General features: G+C 38.4%; 4 protein-coding genes across 5 annotated transcripts in view; 2 read left to right on the top strand and 2 right to left on the bottom strand.

The window, feature by feature from the left end:
* LOC110064821 (leucine-rich repeat and WD repeat-containing protein 1-like) overlaps nucleotides 1–10,984 on the bottom strand; it is a 17,764-nt gene extending 6,780 nt beyond the window's left edge. The window contains exons 1-15 of one of the 2 annotated variants that reach the window (XM_020771921.2): nucleotides 10,796–10,984; nucleotides 9,448–9,676; nucleotides 8,768–8,827; nucleotides 8,305–8,361; nucleotides 7,681–7,779; nucleotides 7,394–7,444; nucleotides 7,174–7,267; nucleotides 6,012–6,139; nucleotides 5,449–5,590; nucleotides 4,679–5,063; nucleotides 4,050–4,190; nucleotides 2,228–2,310; nucleotides 1,672–1,733; nucleotides 1,164–1,239; nucleotides 443–555 (exon numbers count right to left, since the gene is read on the bottom strand). In XM_020771921.2, coding sequence (XP_020627580.2) covers nucleotides 443–555; nucleotides 1,164–1,239; nucleotides 1,672–1,733; nucleotides 2,228–2,310; nucleotides 4,050–4,190; nucleotides 4,679–5,063; nucleotides 5,449–5,590; nucleotides 6,012–6,139; nucleotides 7,174–7,267; nucleotides 7,394–7,444; nucleotides 7,681–7,779; nucleotides 8,305–8,361; nucleotides 8,768–8,827; nucleotides 9,448–9,676; nucleotides 10,796–10,878 — 1,803 coding nt within the window. In that variant the 5' untranslated portion in view covers nucleotides 10,879–10,984. Of the gene's footprint in view, nucleotides 556–1,163; nucleotides 1,240–1,671; nucleotides 1,734–2,227; nucleotides 2,311–4,049; nucleotides 4,191–4,678; nucleotides 5,064–5,448; nucleotides 5,591–6,011; nucleotides 6,140–7,173; nucleotides 7,268–7,393; nucleotides 7,445–7,680; nucleotides 7,780–8,304; nucleotides 8,362–8,767; nucleotides 8,828–9,447; nucleotides 9,677–10,795 lie in introns of both variants that reach the window. The other variant, XM_089279720.1, reaches the window with a different exon arrangement.
* Nucleotides 10,985–11,025: 41 nt separating this feature from the next.
* LOC110064823 (alpha-ketoglutarate-dependent dioxygenase alkB homolog 4-like) lies at nucleotides 11,026–12,252 on the top strand. The gene is made up of 2 exons (XM_020771922.2): nucleotides 11,026–11,453; nucleotides 11,626–12,252. The coding sequence occupies exons 1-2, from the start codon at nucleotides 11,124–11,126 to the stop codon at nucleotides 12,151–12,153; spliced, it is 858 nt and encodes a 285-aa protein (XP_020627581.1). The 5' UTR covers nucleotides 11,026–11,123; the 3' UTR covers nucleotides 12,154–12,252.
* A 7,364-nt stretch (nucleotides 12,253–19,616) lies between these two features.
* On the bottom strand, nucleotides 19,617–24,147 carry LOC110064754 (zinc finger HIT domain-containing protein 2-like). The gene is made up of 2 exons (XM_020771853.2): nucleotides 23,657–24,147; nucleotides 19,617–21,037 (listed from the first exon to the last, which is right to left on the bottom strand). The coding sequence occupies exons 1-2, from the start codon at nucleotides 24,130–24,132 to the stop codon at nucleotides 20,257–20,259; spliced, it is 1,257 nt and encodes a 418-aa protein (XP_020627512.2). The 5' UTR covers nucleotides 24,133–24,147; the 3' UTR covers nucleotides 19,617–20,256.
* Nucleotides 24,148–24,283: 136 nt separating this feature from the next.
* On the top strand, nucleotides 24,284–25,120 carry LOC110064755 (DNA oxidative demethylase ALKBH2-like). Its single transcript, XM_020771854.2, has one exon. It carries the CDS (start codon nucleotides 24,284–24,286, stop codon nucleotides 25,085–25,087), a length of 804 nt encoding a protein of 267 aa, XP_020627513.1. The 3' UTR covers nucleotides 25,088–25,120.
* Nucleotides 25,121–25,326: the final 206 nt, after the last annotated feature.

The following is a 25,326-nucleotide window of genomic DNA, read 5'->3' as shown; positions in this document are numbered from 1 at the left end:
AATGCAGGATTTGCATTAGTCCACTAATTGGGTGATACTAAAACAGAATATATAGTGAGTAGCGTAGCCAATCAGAGAACGGCATTCGTGATAGAACCCAAGTGGATTTATACTAATACTGAACAGACGCACGGCAACAGGGCATCTATCTGTTTTATATTAAAGAATCTGCTAATAACGTCATCTAAACGTCTGTCCTCCAATAGATCATAAGTAAGAACCAAAAATGCAAGAAAAATTTGACTTATTATATAACATGTAAACACCTTTTATTTGTATTGTTTAGTAGGGCAACTGTATTGTAATGAGTGTAAGTGTAGGTTAATGTAATTCTATCATTGTAAGTAGTTTCTTTTTTTTTGGTCTGTTTAGTGTATCTTTGTATGTTGTTACCACTCCAAGTAAAATAATAAAATATATATATAACGTGTTTTTCATTTACCTGTGTCTGTTCAATGTCATGTTTGTCCATAGTTTTCGCCCCTGACAAGCAGGATTCCATATCATAAAGCCAAACAGATCCTGCATCGTCCCCAGCCAACAACACCGAGCAAGCTGACAAAAAGACGTTCAATAAAACTCAGGTCAAAAATGGAAGTGAAAAACAATTGTTAATCATTCTTGTTGAGGTTGCATACAAATCTCTAACAGGTTCGCTGGGCTCACTCACGAGAGATACCATCAAATTAGCATAGTTCAGTGTCACATATATCAAGGTCACATTTCAGTCATTATAACAGTGAGTAAAGCCTGGTGGGGGGGGGGGGGGGGTGGTACTCTGTAAATCTTTGGGTGCGGGTGTTTTGCTGGGACCCTGAAACCCTTAGCCTGTACTAGACCATGATCAGCTTCATAATAAATTATTCTGCAACCCTATTCTAGACAACCCACCAAAAACCCCAACCCTATCCCAAACTAGCTAACTTCCATGCAGAACCTTTATCACTATCATAGTCCAACAAATGCTAACTAAACCAATATCGTACAAAGTCATCTCCCAGTTTCAATTTCTATTATGGAAACCCGGTAAAGAGCCCCGTTCTAAACTAAATTATTCATACACTTGCCACTTCTCTGGTAAATTACACCCTACTCTAGACCAAAACTGTCTGATTTCTATTCCCCTTCCCAGACTAAACTGCCTGAAAACAATACTCACGCACCAGGCACATAGTGGAATTTCAAGAAAGGTACTTCTGTTTGTCTCCATGGCATCTTGTATGCCACTCTGAAATCATTCTGAAACACAATCAAAAACTTAGCGTCAACACTGGCATGGCTAATTCATTTCCATTTTAGGAGAGTGTTATTCATTCTCCAGCCTAAAAAGCAAAATTGTGGGCGAGAGAATCTAATGTAAGTTGCTTCTTCAAATCCTGTTTTCTTTTCATCTTGCTTTGTTTACAAGCAATGCATGCTTTAATATCGTCCAACAGAATAAGACTTGGCAGCAAATAAATTCTACCACACCACATCATGCCATCTATTCTGACAAGTTCTCTAATCTTTCATTCTCAATTACAAACAAAACTATAAATTGACAACTTTTATTTTCTGAAAACCTCACGCCAAATGTTAACAGAACTTGCAGAAACAACTGACGTAATCAGGGACAAAATAACTACTTTTCGTAGAAAAAAAATAATAAGCAACCAGATTCACTGCACACACCTGTATCATTTCAGACTCAGAGTACCAAACATGTATGCATCCTTCTTCAACTCTCTTAGTTGCTGGAGAAAAGAATTTTAACTCTTTATGACATGTGTGAAGAAAGTTGTGAAAATGTGAGGAATCAGTGTGAAAGTACAAATTATGTACTCATTGTATCACTGTGTACTAACAAAAACAGCAAACATGTTCTGTTTCCTTCTTGCAGTGGAAATGGAGACACCTACATGCAGTTTAAGAAAACACACTTTGAACTGACACAATGCTTAAACGCCAACTTCACTGTAGCTTCAATGTACAGTATGGATACACTTTAGGTAGTGCCTTCTAAGATGAAACACTGAACAAGACTATGGTTTTCATAAGACAACTGGATCATGCTTGTCACCTATTCAAATCTCTCTCTTAGTGGACATTTCAATTCTTCGTTTTTGCTTGGAGATGTGCTATTATCACTGGTCAGAATTTTGCAAACTATGTATAAAGATACCTGTATCAGGGTAAATGAGTGCAAATGATTGAAGAATTAACACAAGACAAATGAATTGCATCTTACCAATTAAGCTGTCTGAAAGGCATACTATACTGTCTAAAGGAATGATCTTTTTGCCAGGAAAATCCAACTTGCCAAAATATGTTCTACAAGAACAGAAGTCAGCACATTAAGTTTTTTGCATTCTTGGAATACCAAGTTCAACAAAAGTAATTTAACACCTATTCAGATGCATGTATGCCGTGTAATATTAAAAATGCTAAATGCATAGTGTAATTGCCTTACAGATAAGAATTTGAAGTTAATAGACATAAATGACAAGGCTGATTTAGAAATCACCAACCTGCATTATACTTCATCCCTTATTTAACTGTAATTTCTCTCTTTTGGTTTGTATGTTTTGATTTTACTATATAATTATACCTTAATCTAGCAAACTTGAAAATGTTGAGATATTTCTGTAATGTGGGTGCCCACTTATTTAAGAAACAAGGTCAGTAGTTTATGCTACATAGGTTAGGTCTAGTTAACGACAACCTACAGGGTCTGAAATTAACCATTTCTTAAGGGAGCCAACTGGCGACTAACCTAAAAATTTTGGTCACCAGATGAAAGGCTTTGGTCACCAAAGACAAGTGTTAGTTTTTATTTTGGTTTCTTGCTCGCCACGCCATGATCGTGGCTTTGCCGCTCAATTTGCCGCAAACTAAAGAAAACAATCCCTCTGGAACCCAGGGTATAATTTACCTTAATTTATAGTAAAGCACAAAATTTAACCTTTCAACAAAATGTTCCCATTTAACGCAATATACATAGAGCTATTAAAGGAGAGACTCACAAAAGCTGTGTAACGGTAACAGAGTCCTACATCTTAATGAGCATGTTTCTCAATGTTCTTGCGAAGGCTTCGGATTTCTTTCTCTTATTATTTCCATTTAGTTGGAACTATGCTGGTATCCTGTTAAGTTCTGTGTATAAGACATATGAGGGCCCTCTTTCTATACCTAGATTCAACTAAGTCTGCAATTAAACTATCTGTTCTGTGCCGAAACGGAATGAAAACACAATGACGATCAATGTGCTAGTGCCAGGCCCTCACACTTTTTTATTGCTCAAACCAGTCCCCCACCTAAGTTGGTGGCCATGATAAAAAATATTGAGATAGAGCAGCAAATCACGAAATGATCACAAAGAGCTGATATTCATCTTTCGCACGTGTAGTACGGGGTAAGACAACGCCACAACTCGTATTTCAGAACTGGAATTTTCTGGTACTTTGGTAAAGTATTAAGAATTTAGCATACCTGTTTCCGTCGATGCTTTTGATCTCATTACGACTCATCACAATTTTGCCACGTCACGTTTTCGCCCACGATATCCATTTTCAGAGGTGTAGCAGCTCTTGTAAGCTTGTTATTCTCTTCAATGTTAGCAGCTGTTATTGTTTTAGAGGCTAGGGGCATTGTTTCTGTTGTTTGTTCTATTGTTCTCTCATTCATGTGAAACCTTACAAGAGCTGCTACATCACCCTCTGTTTTGGGAGAAGCCGCTGAAACAATATGGCACCAGGTAAATATGGTGATCGTAAAATCGTCGCTTCATTTTACTACAATTGTCCTCGGGAGCTTTATGTTTTCTTTTAAAAAAAAGCTCTTTTACCTTGGAATTTCAAATGCTGAGGGGACAAATAAAGGTTAGTCGCATGCTGGCGACCAGTTTTAAAATTCTGGTCGCCGACACTTAATTTTTGGTCGCATTGAACACCAGTCAGTCGCAATTTCAGACCCTGACCTACTAAGTGCAGAGTATTCCAGAATGATGAAACCTACTGAAATGAAACACATCCAGAAAACAAGTCTTTGTTATTGAATAATAAACATTTCACCTTTTGTCTCCTTTTTGACTTTTCCCATCAAAAAGTTTCCACACATAACATCCATCGTCACACCCTCCAACAACCACTTTACCATGTGGCGGGATAGAGAACAGACGCACTATTGAGCGAGACTTCAATGTCAACAGGAGTCTGAAAATGGAAAAAAAAATTGATTATGCCACCCTCTCAATCCAGCATTGAACACCCTTCAGGTAACTATTTAAAAGCGTGGTTAAGTTGCGTAAAAGTTATTATTTTCTTTTAGAAAATAGCCCAAATAAAATACACTCGCTGATTGGTTCAAGATCACATCTCTAAAACTCATAGAAACACAGAACTACTGTAGCACAAGCTGTTGATGAAACGATGGTACGAGCAAAGAGAATTCACATTTTGGAGATCAGAGTAAAGTTGTTTTCTTTTTTTGTTGCAGAATTTTCTAAAAGAAATAGAAAACCCGTTCTCTCTATTTCTATCCAGTTAACACTACAAAAAAGCTGTGGAAGCACTCGCCTGTTGGCTCGTGCTCCCACAGCATTTCACATTCTCCCAAACTTCCACTTGTGTTTCTATAACTTGATAAATACAAGGTACATTGTCTATTTCTTAATTATTCACCTGCAGTTTAATAAACTTACTGTGATTTTCCTTGATACTCAGCTGCTTTAGGCAATCCAATTTCCCAAACCATAATAGTATTATCATCAGCTGCACTCAGTAGCCACGTGGGATGATGAGGGTGAAAAACCAAACATTCTAAAACTCCTTTGTGACCTTGAATTTCCTCAAAACACACTAGCTGATTAGGTTCTATTATCTTAATGTCATTTTGATATCCTCCTGCCGCTATGAGGTTGGCTTTTCTTTTCTTATCAGTGTCATAGTCCAAATATACCGTAGTCCACGCTAGACAGTAGAATGTTTCTCCAGGTTGCTTGTATTTTTTCATGACTCGTCCTGTACTGCAATCAACAAAGCAGACTGAATCTCCACCACATGTCGCACATGTTGTTGTTGTGTGACCTAACCAAAACAAAGAAATCACAAAACCATGTGTAGAACACACAAGGCAAGCAACATGAAAACATGCACAAGTAGTTTCCCACCCATTCAATAATAGCTGATACCCAAGAAGAGAAAAACTTTTCACACCTTTCCTTGACTTTGGCAAATTACAATTTTCTGACTAGATATTAAATTCCCTATCTTTCCTTGGATCTTGAAGAACAAATTTTTCCTGACTTTTTCCAAACATTTGGCAACCATCCAAATTACAGTACAACACTTTTTCATTTGTCAGTTTCTATACTGGATTACTAAATGTGTGACTGTACTGAATTGGTTTTTAATTGGTCACCAGTCTATTTTCCACAAACTGTACCACTGAGGCAGAAGTTACACTCGTTACCTTTTCTTTCAGGGTCTGGTTCAAACTCGCAGCCCCATACTTGTGTTTTCCTGTCTGTGGGATCATTGTTTAGTGAATGTGTTTGCAGCAAATGAGAGACTGCAAACTGACAGTGTGCAGGACTTGCACTGTCACTTTCAGCCTATTAAATAAGGGAACAGACAATCACTTTAATAAATAGCATCATGTTCCATTATTTCATAGTAGGTTACAAAATAATATTCACAGCAAACAACTGCACGTAGCTGGTGTAACAGAATTGTTGTAGCAGTTTTCATTAAGCAAAGAAACCAGAACCCACCATGAAAGTAGACAAAAAAAAATAACTCAAAGTCAAAATGTTACTAAACCAATTTGTTGAGTGGCAGTAGCAGATTATGTGTCACTGTCAATTGGTCATGTTATAAGGAACACAAAAAACAGTTGACTACTGTATGGTACACATATATAGCAGCATTAAATTGAACAAGTTCTGTTTGCCATCAGTTACTTTCAGGTCAGTCATAACAAATTATCAATCAACAACAACCAGACACTCCTACAACTATAATATTACTGTATACCTTGACTTCTTTTCTAGGTGTCCTGTCTCTCTTTTTTCCTGGTTTACCTTCTGGTGTTTTTGCACTCTTTGTTTTACCTCCTGCGTCACTTGCAGCTTTGGTTTTGTCCTCTTCCAGTTGTCCATTCACTGCAATATAATAAAACACACATGATGATTTCCAACACAAACTAGTAATCGAAAGTTAGCTTTACATGTACATCAATATGTGGCCCTGAATGGAGTGTAAAGAGGCACAACAAATTAAAGTAAAGTACAGTAAAGTAAAATTTTATTTAAACAGGGTGGCCTGTTCAGCTCAAAGGCTGGTATCCATAGGCACCCTGTATAAATAACAACAACTCAGCATAAGGCTTAAACACAGTTCGTTTGATTTAGATTCTAATGTATGACCCCTAAAATACAAGTAGGTCCTACTGAGTGGTGAGCATACTACAGCATACTAATATGGACACCTCTCTAATATAAGCAGTTTCCTATGTACCCACAAAATTATCATACATTTCTTCTAAAAAAAACCTCTATAATACGGACCCTCTCTAAAACGGACACTAAATCTTGTCCCTAGGGAGCAAATTCATACAAATTAAAAAGAACTCAGTCATGGTTTGTGCATAATGAAAAGTTTAGCCTCAATTTTTCAAATTCATCATTTTTAATCTGTGTCAATCTTCTCCATCCTTAGCCATCCTTGTTCCTTTATGGTTTATCATTGTGTCTTTGGTGTTTTTCCAGTTATTAAACTGTTATTTTCAGGTTTCCTACCATTAAAAGGTAATTTTGTATGTGACCAAAATAACTCCAAATAGCGTGACTGAGCCCCTTTAACCTCTTTATTACGAACACTCCAGGGACCAGGTGTTGATAATTTGCGGTATGTACCATTTCCTGTCAGCAGTTACACAAATATTGACACTTTATCATTCAGTGATACCAATACCAGAACATGTCAAAATGTTAGTTTTCAAAACTTACATTTACAAATGCAAACACTCTAAACTGTCAGTGGAGACTTAAAAGTGATGTCATGATTTGTAGTGACCCCTCCAATACGGACACCTTTCTAATACTGACACTTCACTCTGTCCCTTCAGTGTCCGTATTAGAGAGGTTTGACCATGCAAGTAAAATAACACACTACATGACATGTATAGTGACTGCACCTTCAGTAGTTTTCTGTTTCTTGACAGGTGGTTCTACTGTAGCCTTCTCCTCACTCTTCATATTCTTTAAATAAAGTTCTCCTAAAATTGTAAGCTGATCAAAATTGTTCAGTTAATATTCTTAGTCACATCAGTAGGGCTAAATGAAAAGTTTGCTCAAGAAAACGTATTAGTTGATTATTAAAATACTAATTAATGATCATTTAACTTATTTAAATACCTTAAATTCTCTATAGTTTTTTAGAATGGCAGGACCACAAGTAACTTCTGTCTGAAATAAATAAACATTTAGTTATTTTAAAGCAACACATACATAATAAGGAAATCACTACACAATGAAAAATAAATGGACATACAAACAAACAAACAAACTAACAGAGATGTCCTGACCCAGTGTGTACAAAAGAAGTACCTTTTTGCAATCTACATATACACAGACAGGAGTGCTTTTCAGCCTACAGCCCACAGAAGAGACCTTGTTAGACGACTTTATCATATGATTCATACCTTGAGTTTTTCAATGAACTCATTTTCAAGTTCAGTTCTTTTATCATCTTCCAACTGATTGTACTTCGTGTTAAATTGCTTCTTCCATATTTCAGTAATCTACAAAAAAAAGAGTTCAAATGGAATTTGTTAAAGATCACTGAGTGCAATAACATTACTTGGGCAGGCTTGATCTTTTTGCTTTGTTTCTTTTAGCACTTTTTTGCAAAATGATATTGTAATGATGGTTTAAATAAGAGACTCAACATTGAACCGTTCATTAAGTCTTATAGACATGTTCACAAACCCTTTGATACATTAGAAACAAATCTATACTTTTTCAACATCTCTGCTGATTACATTTTACTTTAAACTTGCCCGTGTGGATCCAGGATTTCTTTGAAACCGAGATTAACTCAGGCCACAGCATTTAAGAAAAAAGGAATTCTTTCAATCTCTAAACCTGGTACTAGCCATTTAAAGGATGGATTTCCCCTATCCACCTGTTAAATCACTATCAAGAAGATAGTGCAGTTTGTTTGCTCAACACTTTTCCACTGGGTGGTGACTTATCAGGTGAATAGCATAATTTATCCACCCTTTGAACTGGGTCCACTAGTCATTATGTGGCTTTCATTTCCCAACCTTCTGTGACATGGTAGAATCCAATCTATTAACAGCATCCCTCATCAGACTGATATCCTACAAGAGTAAATACAGTTGTATGAAGTTAAAAAAATGACTGCAACAAAACAGGTCTTTATATAATAGGTGGAGTAAACACTTCAGCTTGTCAATAAACATCGCACAGTGATTTTCGATATCTCCCTTTGAAATATAACCAGCTGCACTTTGCTCTACGTCTGTAGAACCTTGGTCTACAACTTGACCAAGAATTATCAAGTAGTTCAAAACCATGATGTGTTATTGCCTGATAAAATTACAATGGACCAAGGTTCATTCATGAGCATTTATGAGCTGCCTGACGTCTGCTTGGTAATAAAATAATGTACATGAGGTAAAATTTTAATAAGCTCAAAAACACTGACAGGGTAGGCCAGGCAAATTCAAGATTATCTATCTCTAAGAATAAAATATCATGGCTAACCTTTCCATCCAGTATCTTTAACAGGGGACACAGGGACACTAGTTTGTATCTGTCTGAAACCTGTACATAAAAAAAAAAAAAAACAAACCAAGGTTGCAGGTAGTCAAATTGAAAGTCATAATTAGCAGTACTCACAGATCTCTTTACTCAATAATGATCTTCCAGGTGTATATATGAAATGCAAAACCCTTACAGGAAATACTGTTAGTACCAATAACATAAAGAGAGTAGTGCTTTTTACATTGTCTTACTGATTGGTAATTTTTATTACCAATAAATAATAATACATGCATTTTACAACTGTTTTAAAATCTTTCTCCTCTGGTTTGCTGGTAACTGTGCAGCAATGACCAAATTATGGCACACATTCAGTTTAGCTAATAAAAGCAAACCCTTTGTTGCCAGTTTTATTTTGTACCACAAGTTGATTTAACCTGTTTTGCAGATAACATTTTGTGGTATACATTTTTGAAACCAGTTGTGAGTTTACTCTTTACTATATCTGTTGTCTCATATTCATTACAATAATCTGAAAGAAAACAAGATTAAAGTCAAATCAAAAACCAACATAAACTCAGCAGCTTATTATATATAATATACAAATCATAATGAGGACCCATGTCACACTTGACAAAAACTATTAAAACATCTTGATGTCTGATCAACTCTCATCTTGTTACCTCCAGAGTTGGATTATTGGTCACATCTAGACTTTCAAGATTAGGAAATGCCATTAATCCCTCCACGTTATTAAGCTGGTTGTTGGCAAAACTGAGAACTTTCACTTGTGGTAGGGCTCCATCTTGCACTATAGCCGTTAGCTTGTTTTTTGACAGATCAACTTCCTCAAGATTTGGCAAACGTTGCAGTAACTCAGCTGGTATACAAGTTAAACCAAGTCCTGACAAGCTAAAATTCAGAAAAGGAAAAATAAAAAACAAAATTATTACAAAATATTTAGTTCTTTTATCGTTGATCTACTAAATCGAGAACTAATGTTGTCTTGATTAGACACCTGGCATAAAAATGACACCAACTAGGTGAGTTTGTTACTTAAAGTAGCTCAAAGTTGGGACAACTCTGCACATGAGGCAGGATGTCAAATAGCCTTCCCAACTTTTCTTAATGCAGGAAAAGTTTGGTTTTGTATATGAATCGACAAGAGCTAGAATGGATAGCCATATAAGAGAGTCTATATTAAAGGAGACTGACCAAGAACACTGTTTAAAATAACTAAGATGAGTCGGGGATTAACAAACTGATCTGATCGTTTGAAACAGCAGAAAATCACACAAATAATGGACAGGGGTCATAGAATATAGGTATTACAGATAGACAAAAATAGACACAGCTAAAAGAGCTTTAAAATATTCCTGATGTCTGTTGCAAAGTTTAGGTTTCATTGCATGCATGAATTACAGTAAATGATCATAATGGTCAGAAAATCCTCTTTGTCCATTTAACAGATGAGACTTTTTCTGAGTAGAAAATACTTTCTTTTCAGCCTTGATTACAGGATTCATAATTGTAGCCATTATGCAAGAATGTCCATTTACTACAGACAGTATGCACAGATGTTTACCCGGTCCATATAAGCATATGCACTCTACTGACAGCAGACTGGTTCAAGCAACAATAAGAGCTGTCAAACATCAACAGTGTAAAAAATAGTGCCAGAAAAACAATTAGCATTCTTCACCAAACGAGGCGAAATTCATAAATTCATATTAAATAATCTACAAAAAACACAACGTGGTCATTCAAGTTAATTTATGACATGTCAGCTGACAGTGGTGGAGGTCATCCCAACATCCGGAGTTCAAATTTGGCATTCAGTAACAAGATCACACAAGCACAGAAGAAAACGCCACCAAAATACTTCAGGTTACTTCTCCTGTAAGTTTACAGACACTCGCTTCACCACATCACACCGCTAATATGTACATCGAAACTTAAGCTTTCTAATTAATTTCGCTCAGAGGATAACAATTGTGAACAAACTGTGTGCAGATCTTGCGGTATACTCACTTTAGCTGCCGGATTTCAGACAGTTCTTTCGAGCCAGAGCGCTTCTTGATGTCCTCCAGCGTGATTTTTGGACCACTCGACATCCTCCACGCTGCAGAATCTCGACAAATATCACAAAAGAGACACTAAACACACGATAAGTCACATCCGTCACAGACATTCGAAGACTACCGTAGTAAACAGTATCAAGAACACGTGTGTGATGAGCGCAGATGTCATGCGCAGTACCAGAAGTGGTGCGGTGTTACAATAGCTTTGATTGGACAATCGAGAAATTAACCAATGATAATCTCTGTTAGAAACTTCCGAACTTGAGTAAATTCTAAACATGGCCGCTTCCAAGAAAAATTGTGCGTGTTGTGGCATTCGCAAGTGTTTACTGTGTGAAGATAAAGGCAGGTTAAAGAAAATATCGCAACATACAGTGGAGGAGGAGCACACTAAGGCAATTCAACGGTATAATTTTTGTAACTTTTGTGGCAGAACATTTCCTAAAGGCCAAGAATGCTTGCATCAAAAAGATATTGAAGAGGACAAAATAAGACTGAAAGGTGTTACTGTTATTCCTGATTTTGTAAATGAAGACGAGGAGCAAACGATTGTTACAGAAATTGACAAAACCATTTGGAAAGCATCACAATCTGGAAGACGAAAGCAGGTAAACTAAGATTTTAATGTTCAGTTGTTCCAGATGTACATAACCGACGTAAACTGTCTGATGATCTGCACTTGTGATTCACTACTGTAGTTGAGCAAAGACAGTCATCACCAAACAGCTTCAAGTTAGTGAATGTTCAGTAGTAATGACAAAGGGTATTTATTTCTTGCAGGACTTTGGACCGCAGGTGAATTTCAAGAAAAGGAAGCTAAAGGAAAAAAACTTTACTGGGCTGCCACAGTTCAGTAAGGTTTTAGTGGAACGCATGTGGAGTATGGTGCCAACATTGTCAGATTTTCAGCCAGTTGAACTGTGTAATTTAGAGTATGTACCACACAGAGGATCCTCCATTGATCCTCATTTTGATGACTTTTGGGTGTGGGGTGATCGGTTGGTCACGCTAAACCTCCTGTCACAGAGCACTCTGACATTCTCTGATGAAGGATACAATACCGAAGTTTCTGTTCCAATGCCCAGAAGGTCTTTGATCATAGTCAGGGGACCAGCTCGTTATAACTGGAAACATGCTATAAAAAGACAGGATATTGTCTCCAGGAGGATTGCTATAACACTGAGAGAACTCGCACAGGAGTTCTGTGAAGGTGGTGAGAATCACAGTGTTGGAAGCGAATTAATAAAGACAGCATTGTCATTTCAAGGGAAGTCACTTCAAGTCACTATGAAGGATCATGAATGCTAGTACCATGCTAATGTTTCATTCTATATAATACCATAACCAACAATTATAAGATTTCAAGAATGCCCATTAAATGTGGAAAAGAAATCTATTTTAATGCAACTCAGAGGAGAACTTATGTGCAGGTATTTTAAGAAGGCCTCCCTTGACTATAAGCATTCACTGAGTCAAATTCTGCTTTTTGTGTGCTGTCCTCAACATGACATAAAGTTAAGTAAAATGGATCAGTTTGCTTTAAGTGTCATGTCCAATGACAGACTTGCCCTGTCATCCCTCCTCCTCCCCCCCCCCCCCCCACCAACATATTCACCCTTTGTTAAGCAGGTAGGAAGTGAATATGTTGGTGGCTGCTAACATATTTTAATTGAAACTAAAAACGAAATCAATCTCAGGTTGAGCACCCCCACTTTTTTCAGTAAATAGATAAATTAGCAAAACAGAAACTAAAGTAATAAACTCCACTCTGATATCTGTGGACGGATTATTGGGTGCTAAGTCCAAATGTACACCTTTGCCTTCTTCTGCGGCCAAATTTAGAATTAATTAATTAATTGACTTTGATTAACAAGGGTAACACACAACAGTCTTATGACTGACAAAACCTGTGGCCCTCGAATTCCCGATCGAATTGGAATTTAGAAATGTTGATTTTTGTACAGCGGCTGTTTTCCCACAAGGGAAATCTAGCAGAATCCTACTATAGAAGACAAGAATATCAGCTCTTAGTGATAAACTGATTTTTTATGGCCTGGGGAAGGTGTGAATCAACGTAAATTTCAGATCATTCTTCAATGCAATTTTACAAAGAACTCAGCCAGTGACAGAATGTTGTAAAGGAGAACAAGTGCACCGAGGAATCAGGACTGGAGGGCAATCACATGCTATTAAGAGACACAAATACGTCTTGAATCCATTGGCTTAATGACTACCGGTAACTTGTCTATCTAGATTTTTCCTTTTTGGTCTAGGGGTTAGGGCCAGGTTTGGGGAAAAAGGTTTAAAAACATCAAAATCTCAAAAAGAAGGCTATTTTTGCTATCGTTGTACAGAAAACTGCTAGATAGTGCATTTTACCTCTTTAGCTGACTGCTTTTCAGCATATCAAGTAGTTTTAAGGAGCACAAAAAAAGACCAAAAAATGGAATCTTCATTGACGGGTAAGAGTGTAATTGGGCCCAGGGGGACTCCCATATAAAAAGGACGGGGGTGCTCATCGGAAATTTTGAAAAGAACCCCTAAGAGGTACCAAGATCCTGCTTTGTGGGTGTGGCTTGAAATTGTTTCCACCCCTAATAGTTACCAATTCTAAAACAACACATTATCTCCTGTCATATTTTTTTCGTCTCAATACCCTAAAAGGTAACTTTTGAGGCTGAACATCCTAAGAGGTACCAAAACCGCTTTTTTTCACCCCGAAAAGATACAACAAGCACCCCTGTCCTTTTTATATGGGAGTGCCCCCCCCCCCCGCCCCTTGGAATAAGTAAGTAGGTCAACATCAATTTTCAAATATGACAACACCCAAAGAACATGGTATGTAGACTTATCAACTCTGTGTATTTAGTAGGAATTTCACAATTTGTGGTATATTTAAGGATAAGGAAATCTGTCATTCAGTTGTTTAAAAGTGCTCATTCATAATACGGGACGGTATGTGAATAGCCTCCTTTTGGCTCGTCACGCAATCTTCCTTTGCGTGACGAGCCCAAAGAGCGTCTGCACAGGAGGCTAGTATGTGAAATGAGGGAGTACTTTTTCTCAATTAATTATAATAAAGGTATACGGAGGGCTGAGAAAGGGGTAAGTTTTCTGTCAAAATGGAATACAAAGGGTAAGGGGTTGGACATTGGGGTGTAGCTTCTCCGTATAACACCTTGTAGATAACCCCCCTCGACGGGGGTGGCTGACAGCATTTGGCACAAACCAAACTTGAAATTCCCTCACTTGAACATTTACAAATGCGCGCGTACTCGCCGTTGCATATATGACCCATAATTGTTCTTCTATTTGTGTTACGCGCTCCCTCTGTTGGCAAATCATGTTTTTTGCTCTGACGTTTGTCAACTGAGCTGCCTTCTTCCGTTTTAGGCCTCACAGCCGAAATTGCCTATGGAGACTTAACGCGTCATTCCTTTTGTTCTCTTCCTTCTCCGATTATTTTCTTGTAATTTTTTTTTTCTGGCCTTGAGAAAATCTTACGGTCAGGTGTGTCTACACGAGAACGGAACGTTTGAGAACAGCGGACGCCTGACAAAATAAATGTGTGCGAGTGAATATATGAAATGTATTAAATTTGAACTGCGTAGAATGGTGTAATATTATGAATGATCATCGCAGCTTTTAAGGAGTTGTCAAATAACGCCTGGAAAATAAGAAAAAATTGAGGCTTGAACGGGATTTGAGCTCAAGACCTGTGCGGTAATGAGGATGCTCTACAAATTGAGCTATCAAGCCAACCGGGAGCTGGCCACGTTGCGAGTTCGTAAGATACCAGTAGACGCTGAAGAATGCAAGTGAATCTAATAATATATATATATTACATTTAAACTGCGGAGAAAAATGCAAAGACATGAATGATCATCGCAGTTATGTACGTGAATGGAATTAATGTACGTAAAATAACACCTGAAAAAAATATATACCTAGTTATAACATATGGCATGTGGGACGATATGGCCGCTTTTCGCATTGAAAAGCTCCTTTTCGGAGAGAGAGCGTATGTGTGCCATCAATCTTTACTAGAGTAAAAATGAAATTCTGCTTACAGACTCTTGATCAGGTTTTGGTTGCCCACATTTCGATTTTTAAAAAGCAATTACCTTTCTTTTCAAAGATTTTCTTGAGGAGCATGTCTCTGGATCCTCCCCACCGTACTGGCTAACGCTTTGGCATTTCAAGCTTCTGCCACCCACTCAAAATGCTGCTGGGCCGCGCCCTGCCCCACGGCTTTTAATGGTAATGATCCAAAGTAATTTCCAGTACAATGGAGTTTGTCAGTGTCAGGTTTGATCAAGTTTAGGCGCTTAATAAAACTAATAACCGAATAGGAGATTCGAATTATGCGGACAAAGAACTATTCGATGTGGGGGCGAACTCGCCATGGGGCGAAACCGGCAGTTACCTTCTCACAGTAGTCTTGGAGGTCAAGAAATATTGCAGTCTTGTGTTTATGAATCAGACATCATCATGATAAGGTGCTTTTGGTGCTTAAGGTTCTTTTTTCTCGGCAAACGGGGGAAGGTGAAGGTTCCCTTCCCACGTCCGCCGAAAAAAATAAAAGAACGCCTGATCGCAGGTTATGAACAATCTACATAAAGGCATTCTGTCACACCCCCTTCGATTTGTTACATGATATGACTGAATTTATGAAAACCATGCCAATACTTTGTACCAAAACAGCCATATGCACTTAATTGGATTTCACAACTCCAAAAGGCCTTAAAATCACTCTAAACGATAAAAAAAAAACATAGGCACGCAAGGCGTGCAAGAGTTACTTTTTTGCGTTAATTAAAGTGTCGGAGATAGGAGCATTCATGGAGCTGTTTACATGCAGTAACGATTTGGTTGATTTGACAACTTTTTTTGGTTGTGATGTACAGCAAGAAACAAACTGGAAATTTATGATGTACATGCGATGTTACATCGGTCATGGTAAGATAGCTAAATAGTAAGCCATAAAATGTTTGACTGAACAAACTACAATAATCTGACACGTCTCCAGATTAATGCAGATACCATCTTATTTTCTAACAGGCAATTTGCTTCGTTCTTTGATACAATCCGAACTGTGATTGGTGCGACACGCGCACATGCATAACTCCCTCACTCACCGACTACATAACCCTTCCAACCCCCAAGAGGAATTTTTGCTCAAAAATACTCAACTTAATTTAGAGACTTTTTCGCATTTTATACGAGTCGTAAGTTTACCCTTTTTACACAACACAACACACCACAAGTTCACCGAAAATAGAAAGAAAGAGAAAAAAACCTCTGACACGTTGAAAGTCTGATTTAATTAAATTGCACTTTAACTTGGTGCCGCGCAGTCTTCAAAGAACATTTGAACAGTTTTCATACTTTTTACCTTTAAAAATATCGGACTGAAATGAATGTCATCAAATTAAACTATTAAACTGCTACTGCAGAGACGTAAAAACTGTCCAGAAATGAAAGCTTTTTTTTGTTTAATATCCTGGGGAAAATAGCCGATAACTTGCCAGCTCTAATTGAATTTTCTCCCATTTTAAAAAACAAAAGTGTTAAGTTAGCATTTGTTACTAAAGATGGCAAATATCTCGTGGGAAGGAGTGGTGACGATTCGTCCGCTCTAATTGAATTTACTCCCTCGTGAAAAACAAGGGTGTCAAATTACACTTTGTAACTAAAAAACAAAAATATCTCGTTATATTTGCATGCAACAAGAACAAAACAATCGTTACCCAAAATTACTATTGTAAACGTTAGAACTGTTTCATATCTGAAGTCTCGTCCCCTCTAAAACATGTCCTAAGAACTAGGCGCGACGATTTGTGACCTCTAATTGAATTTACTCCTTGTGAAAAACAAAAGTATCAAGTTACCTTTGTAACTAAAAATGAAAATATCCCGTTCCATTTGCATACTACTAACTCACGAACTGTTTCAAACCTTAAGGCTCATCTCGTTCATTTAACTAAAATCCTCAACCTAACCCACAGAAAATGTCGAAGTAAACCCAATATATGAAAACTTCCTCCTCTTTTATAGAAGAATAAATATTGCCGTTCTGAACTCTATCGGGATCAAATCTTCTCACATACCATTTACCTTTACAACAAGAAATTTGATTGGCGTGACATACATACATCTCTCACTCACTCACTCACTCACTCACTCACTCACTCACTCACTCACTCACTCACTCACTCACTCACTCACTCACTCACAAAGGAAGGAAGATAAGAGAGTGAAGGAAGAAAAAGATTGACATTCTTTTTGAGTTATTTTTTTGTAAAAAAAATACCTCTTAGTCGGCGCGTCGGGTATGTTATGGACGGGTCAATGGGTGAGTGAGTGAGTGAGTGAGTGAGTGAGAGATGTATGTATGTCACACCAATCAGATTGGATCTACTATAAACAGCCAATCAAATTTCTTATTGTAAAGGTAAATGGTATGTGAGAAGATTTGATCCCGATAGAGTTCAGAACGGCCGTATTCATTCTTTTATGAAAGAGGAGGAAGTATTCATATATTGGGTTTACTTCGACATTTTCTGTGGGTTAGGTTGAGGATTTTAGTTAATGAACGAGATGAGCCTTGAGGTGTGAAACTGTTCGTGAGTTAGTAGTATGCAAATGCAACGAGATATTTTTATTTTTAGTTACAAAGGTAACTTGATACTTTTGTTTTTCACAAGGAGTAAATTCAATTAGAGGTCACGAATCCTCGCGTTTAGTTCTTAGGACATGTTTTAGAGGGTACGAGACTTAAGATTTGAAACAGTTCTAACGTTTACAATAGTAAGTGCGGGTAACGATTGTTTTGTTCTTGTTGCATGCAAATATAACAAGATATTTTTGTTTTTTAGTCACAAAGTGTAATTTGACACTCTTGTTTTTCACGAATCGTCACCACTCTTTCCCTCGAGATGTTTGCTATCTTTAGTAACAAATGGTAACTTAACACTTTTGTTTTTTATATGGGAGTAAATTCAATTAGAGCTGACAAGTTATCGGCTATTGTTTCCAGGATATTAAACAAAAAAGAAGCTTTCATTTCTGGAAGGTTTTTACGTCTCTGCAGTAGCAGTTTAATAGTTTAATTTGATGACATTCATTTCAGTCCGATATTTTTAAAGGTAAAAAGTATCAAAACTCTCAAATGTTCTTTGAAGACTGCGTGGCACCAAGTTAAAGTGCAATTTAATTAAATCAGACTTTCAACGTGTCAGAGGTTTTTTTCTCTTTCTTTCTATTTTCGGTGAAGTTGTGTTGTGTTGTGTAAAAAGGTAAACTTACGACTCGTATAAAATGCGAAAAAGTCTCTAAATTAAGTTGAGTATTTTTGAGCAAAAATTCCTCTTGGGGGTTGGAAGGGTTATGTGATCGGTGAGTGAGGGAGTTATGCATGTGCGTGTTCACACCAATCACAGTGCGGGTTGTATCAAAGAACGAATCAAATTGCCTGTTAGAAAATAATATGGTATCTACATTAATCTGGAGATGTGTCAGATTACTGTAGTTTGTTCAGTCAAACATTTTATGGCTTACTATTTAGCGATCTTACCATAAACCGATGTAACATCGCAACCAAAAAAACCTTGTCAAATTAACCAAATCATTACTGTACCATGAATGCTTCTATCTCCAACACTTCACACAAAAAAATAACTCTTGCACGCCTTGCGTGCCTATGTTTTTATATCGTCTACTTTAACACTGTTTTCATAAATCCAGACATATGTATAAGTGTCCTTTCACAACCCCTTCCATTTGTCATATGGTGAAGGAGACAGGACTGGGGGCTCAACGTGCTTTTCCAAAGGCGCAATAGTCTGAGTTGAGACAAAGTTCATAATGTATGGCTGCATAAAATTGGTGGTCTGAATTGATCGGCCCGACCACGCCTCTTTAAGGCAGACGCTCAACTGACTCAAACAAAGAGCTGGTAAAAAATCTGGCGGCGCAATGGATCAACGTTAGTCGTATATTTGACTAAAAATTTAGAAGATCGGTACTGGTCTTGCCCAAGATTTGCCTCATTAGCAAACTGTTCAAAAGCTTGTGAAAGTCAATCACGGTGAAAATGTTAGCTCTTGAGTGTAGTATTGAGGGAGATACTGGCTTTTTTCAAAAATTGCAAATTCTCTGGGAACATGGCCAAAGTGCTCATGAACAAATGCATTCTTTGTAAAATGTTTAGCCTGTGAGCAGGCTCTTCGCAGGAAAAATGAAGGAGCCCGCGAATAAATAGTCTGCCTTAAAATCAGGGTTGCACAAAAATTACATCATCCTTAAATTCCTCGGTGGGAGGCGTGGTGGCCTCATGGTGGGTCCATGGTTAATGCGCTCGTCTCCAGATTGAGCGGTCCAGGTTCAAGCCCTGGCTGGGGACTGTCTGTTATGTTCTTGGGCAAGACACTTCTCTCACGGTGCCTCTTTCCACTTAGGTGTATAAATCGGCACCGGCAAACTTAATGCTGGGGGGTAACCCTGCGATAGACTAGCATGCTACAGAAATTGGGATAAGCTCCGGCCTGATGGGCCACCTTGCTCGTATGCAGACTTTACCTATTTAGACTTACCTCAGATTCCTCGAGACAGCTAATCGTACTGTTACCTTTCAATATTTCAGAACTGATATTTGTTGTAGATCGATGATTGTGACAGATATGACCTATAAATATTTTCCTTGAAACGGACGGGTATACGGTTTTAGCAACTTTAACAATCATGGATTTTACTAATGTGAACGGATGCGGTTTCACCTCAGAACCTTTTTATTGGAAAGCGTTTGTGTTCTTTCCGACTTTGGGCGACTTTCACAAGTACTGGTCTGAAGTTAGTCTGTGCAGTGCTATGTCATCATCACCCAGTTCACGCACTATTGTCCATTTATTCAGTCCATGCCTTGGTTAGCCACATTGTTTAGCCATAATCATGCATTTCTACTCGAATGCAGAGACTCCAAGTATATTCTGGCCACAGATCTTGCTGGGGCAATACTCGAGCACTTGAGAATGCTGAACTTTGTTACATCTTTGAAACTACTTTGAGGGGACACTGCACAGTAACCAGTCAAAAAGCTTGATGCTAGGTGGTAATCCTTTCCTCAGAGAATCAAGCAAAGGGAGCTTCTTAGCCTGTTGTGGGATTTTAGATGCTGGAAAGGGTGAATAAGAAGAAATAAGCTTTCTGACTGACTGCTTTATTTCTACCACAGACACAAATAAGAATTGGGAAGTGATAATGTAGAAAACTTCCTAAGATTAGAGGTCATTAGAAAGCCTCCTAAGATGAGAAAACCTCCCAAGATATTTTTCCCGTAAAACATCTCCCTAGACACCCCTAGGGGAGATGTCAGACAGACCCATCTTCAGATTACGACTTAATGCTACAAGTTCACATTTCAGTGATAAGAGATGCTTTCTTTGGTGGCTTTGATCCTCCCCATGCCTGCTCTAGGTTTTCTGTTTGTTCCTTATGCTGTTTATAGGACATGGACACTTCTGCATGTATCACTTGTATATCAAGAGCAAGGGATTCCAAGATGACAGTGTTCGAGTGAACCCATGCTAACAAAAACTCTGCTTTCTTTTTTGCAAGCCATAGGGATTTACACAAATGTTCTTCTTGCTGGTTCAATTTAGAGTTCAGCTTCAGTTTTCCCCTTCCTCTGCTGAGAAGTCTACAAAGATGCGACATCGCATGTTCTACAAAGTTTGTTCTTTGTTCTTCATTAACCTTGTGTCCCCTGATCAAAGATATAACATCAAGAATGACCAAATGAGATAATTCCTCAGAGCAACAGAGGTCCTTGGAATGTTGTAAAACACTCAAAGAATTATGAACCACAGACTCTACGCTCTCAAACACAGAATTTTGAGACAAAACTGGTGAAAGCTGCAACAAATCCTCAGCTGCCTGGTCTAGACTGTCCTCAGGGCACCCATTGTATAGTCTCATGATATAAGCATAGGAGAAGAGGACATCAATACAACTGAACTGAACATTTGGATTTGGAGTTGAAGATTTCATGATTGAACTTAATGGAGGAATATTCCTTTTGACTGGTGGAATATTGTGATCTCTGTTTTGTTCCACTGTTTGAGGTTTCTCATTATTTGAGGGCTGAATCTCTTCTGTAGCAGCATTTTCTTTACTTAAATCCTCTATCTTCTTCCTAAACGTCAACAAAGGAATTTAAAATAAAGTAAATACCACATCCAAGAAATAGTAAAGAAAGAATAGTAACCTTGAATCATGACAACTGCAATGACACAAGGAACTTGATAAGCATTTATTAGGGAGAGATGACCTTGAAAATATTTGGCTAGAAGTCGTGAACAAGAACTGAGTATTTTCCCATCTGGCTGACCCATCTGGCATCAAAGTTTGCAACATGGCTGTATTAGCCAATTTCAAATTCACTATTTTGGTAATTTTAACCTGGAGAATGCCCTTTTAGCGTTTCAACTGACAAATTTTACTTAGTATAAAATCTTTTCCTCAAGTTTCTATGGCACTTTCCTGGTTCAAGGGGGTGAAGGACATTTGAAAACCTTGGACAGAACATTTGAATGACTGTTTGTGTTCTCTGTACTAAAATCTGGAAATAGTTGTTCAATCAGGGTTGCAGACAAAATGTGGGGTAGGCCATGGCCTACCCTGTGGCCTACCCTATGGCCTGCTGTCAGATTTTTAAAAACATAAACATAACATTAGTAAAAGTCAAATGAGTACCGGTACTCTGGCATAAAATTCTATCCCTCTGATAGAGGTATACTAAAAAGTCACTTACATGATTTTCCATGTCAGAGGGAACAAAACAATACAAATCTTACAGCACTCAGCCTTGAAATATCCTATTTCTATCTCACCCAAGCATTCAACGATAACAATACAATAATACAATACAATACAATACATTTATATAGTGCAAATTCCATAAAGTAATGTTCAAATGCACTTCACAATGTAAAGTACGTAAAAAGGGTAAAAATTACACTAATGAGGTAAATTCACACAGTAAAAATGGAAAACAGGTTAAGAGGGAGGGGAATGGCCAATATTGCATGGTCGCTGAGGATATGCAAAATAGCGGCTCCATGATCCATACCAGCTGCCAGTTTGTAACTTATAGTGGAATGCTAGTATAAACATGTAATGAACAATGGGCTGTGACTAAAAGTGGGACTGGGACATGGGATGCGGGACTCGGGGACGTGAGAACCCAGGGACGTGTGAACTCGGGGACATGTGCACTCGGGATGTGTGGACTTGGGGATGAGTGAAGTGGGGAATGTGTGGATTTGGGAAGGTGTGTACATGGGGACATGGGACTTGGGGATGTGGGACTCGGGGACATGGGACTCGGGGACATGGGCTACAAGGATTTGGGGACTTGGGGATGCAGGAATATGGGGACACAGGTACATGGGACATGGGGACTTGGGGACATGATAAGCAAACATCACCTGATTTTTGTGCTAAATGTGTAAAATATAATTTTCAGTCATGTCCAGAAAGGCAAGGATAAGGCACAGGTTTTTAAAGTATCAACAAGAAAATGCAGTTATTTAGTTACCAGGAAAGTCCTCCATGGCTGCCAACGAAGTTTACAACCCCTTGCATTGAAACTTTTCTGTTCTCACACACTAAATGCCATTTATCTGTACACAACAATGCAACAGCACTTTATTGACAATTCTATCAACATCACAATGATATCAGAATCGTAGTCAACAACAGGAAAAAACTACCCAAACGTTCAAACACTTCTATAAACATCAGGCAAGAACTCCCTAAGGGGTGGGAGTGTAGGAAAACTGTCGCAGTGTCTGGCAAGAAAAGAAAAACCGAATAACAATGAACGAGTGTGAAACTGACCCCCTGACTCATACCCAGGTCCCCCCAAAGGCATTCAGTGTGAGAGAACTTTGTTTCCTGTCTCTTTTGCAAGCTCAGCCAGCAGGAAAAACATTACTCATTTCTCTCACAGTAAGATAGTTAGCAAACGTATCAGGCCAAACCATGGATGCTGGAAATTGTCAGCTACTGCTGACAAGCTCGTCAGGATATAATACCTTTCTGAACACCACTGAGTCCACATATCTCCGAGTCTACACGTTCCCAAATCCACACATCCCCAAGTCCATGCATCCTTGAGTCCCACGTCCCTGTCCCACTTTTAGTCACTGCCCAGAGAACAGCTTAATGTTGATATGCTACCATACTTCAGTAGGGAAAGCAAGTTAAGTTTGTTAAATGTTTATGAAGGTGACGCCTGCATGTCCCTGGATGCGGTTACAAATTCAATACTCTACAGCATTAAAGAGGCACTTAAAAAAACTGTCCTGGAAGTATATACTATTTGCATCGTCTTGCCTTCAGATGTTGTCCTATACAATGCCGTTCACTGCATGTCTACACTAGCACTCCACTTTATGTTTAAAACTGGCAGCCGGTATGGATCGTGAAGCTGCCATTTTGAATATCCTCAGCGACCATGCAATATTAGCCATTCCCCTCCCTCTTAACCTGCTATTAAAGGTTATGGTTGAGTGCTTTGGAGGGGTATACATCGAAGAGAGAGAGAAATAGGATGTTTCAAGGTCGAGTACTGTAAGATTTGCATTGTTTCATTACAACTGATGTTGAAACTCGAGTTAGACCATGTTAATTATGTTAATGTTTTTGAAAATCTGACCACCTGTACGCCACAGGGTAGGCCATGGACTACACCACGGCTTACCCCATGGCCTTTAGGCCTACACCACTTTTTTTTTCTGGAGTTCGTTACCTGTTTTTAATTCCATCCCTTAGACTCCACCACGGAACCCAAACGTCAATGACGTTAGAAATCTCTCCACTTTTCACGGCCGATTCGAAATCTTTTCGCTCATCCTCTGTCAGCGCTGACCAAACCTCTTCTGGATCACTGTTTATGTCTATATCTTGGAAGCGTTCCTCTAGATCCTCAGTGTCACAAGTCTCCTCTTCTTTATCTTGTTCCTCTAGTTTCTTCATCATCTCAAGTATTTTTAGCTTGTCTTCTAAACTGCCTTTTTGTTCTCTCAATGCTTGTAAGACGCAATCTTTGTAGAAAAGTTCGGAACACTGCAAGTGTTTATCGCTCTTATAACACGTACTGGAACAGTAACGAACATTACAGCGGGGACACGTGTACTTAGATACTTTCTTCAGGCAAAATGCACAAGGAGAGTTGCTCTCAGAGGGCGAAAGAACGTCCAACAGACGTCCACTAACTTCTGCCATTTTGGATTCCCTGACTGGTTCCCAGTCTTTCCGAGCTAAGATACAAGGCCGAAATTATTTCTGGGAAGCTGCTTTGAAGCTGCTCAACTTCGGAAGGGTACTTGGCAAGTATCAAATGCGGCTGGTAATTATAACGCGTTAGAACGACAAAATGATTGACTCCTACTTTGTTAAGAAAGAATCAAATGGTACCAAACGCAAGCTGGATGAGAAAGAAGAGGAGGAGGAACCTAAAATGAAGGCAAAAGTTGCTGAAAGTCTAAACAACAGCTCCTGTCAAGCTGCTTCAATTTCAAAATTTTCATTTCTTGACAAGGATAGGAAAATGGATCTCCAGTGGAAACACATAACATCAGAAAACTTGAATCTTGATTTTGTGCAGCTCTTCACTAAAACTGAGGCAGATGTTCTCTTCCAAGAAGCAGAGAAAGTTATCAAGTACAATGAAGATAGTAAAGTGTTCGTTCATGGAAAATGGCATAAGGTACCGAGAAAGCAAGCTGCGTATGGAGACACAGGTCTGACTTACACATTCTCTGGTGCAACAGTTGCAGCACAGCCGTGGAGCAATGCTCCCTTTCTTAAATGTATTGGCGACCTGATTTCATCTTTGTCAGGTGGACATAAGTTTAACTTTGTTCTTGTGAATAGATACAAAGATGGTAATGACCACATGGGTGAGCACAGAGATGACGAAGCTGATCTGGTCCCTAGAAGTGTAATTGCATCTGTGTCATTAGGTCAAGCGAGGGACTTTGTATTTCGTCATAGAGATGCCAGAGGAAGTAGAGCCAAGAGAAAGATTGATCCTGTTAAATTTGAACTGTCACATGGGAGTGTGCTGATGATGAATCACCCCACAAATGTTTACTGGTTTCATTCACTTCCTGTGCGAAAAAAGGCAATATGCCCAAGAATTAACTTGACCTTTAGACAGATGGTTGTAAAAAAATAAAAGAATAATAAAAATTTTTTCTTAATTGTCTCAGTGATGTGAATCTATGTTTCTGCATTACAGTTTGACCCTGCTAATTCAAACTTGGTTAATTTGAATAATTTTCCCATTTTGTCAAACTCAAAACCATTTCCATTGTATTTGCCCTTCAGTCATTTACTATCAGTCATTTTGAACTCTGCACAATCAGGAGGTGAGCACACTAACCATGAGACCACCCCCCCCTTTCCTGAGACCAC

This window comes from Orbicella faveolata, unplaced genomic scaffold (genome assembly GCF_042242905.1).
Source record: "Orbicella faveolata isolate gen_17 unplaced genomic scaffold, um_ofav_v1 contig_47, whole genome shotgun sequence".
NCBI lineage: Eukaryota > Metazoa > Cnidaria > Anthozoa > Scleractinia > Merulinidae > Orbicella > Orbicella faveolata.
The sequence above is the reverse complement of the archived record's forward strand: the minus strand, read 5'-3'. Positions and strand labels throughout refer to the sequence as shown.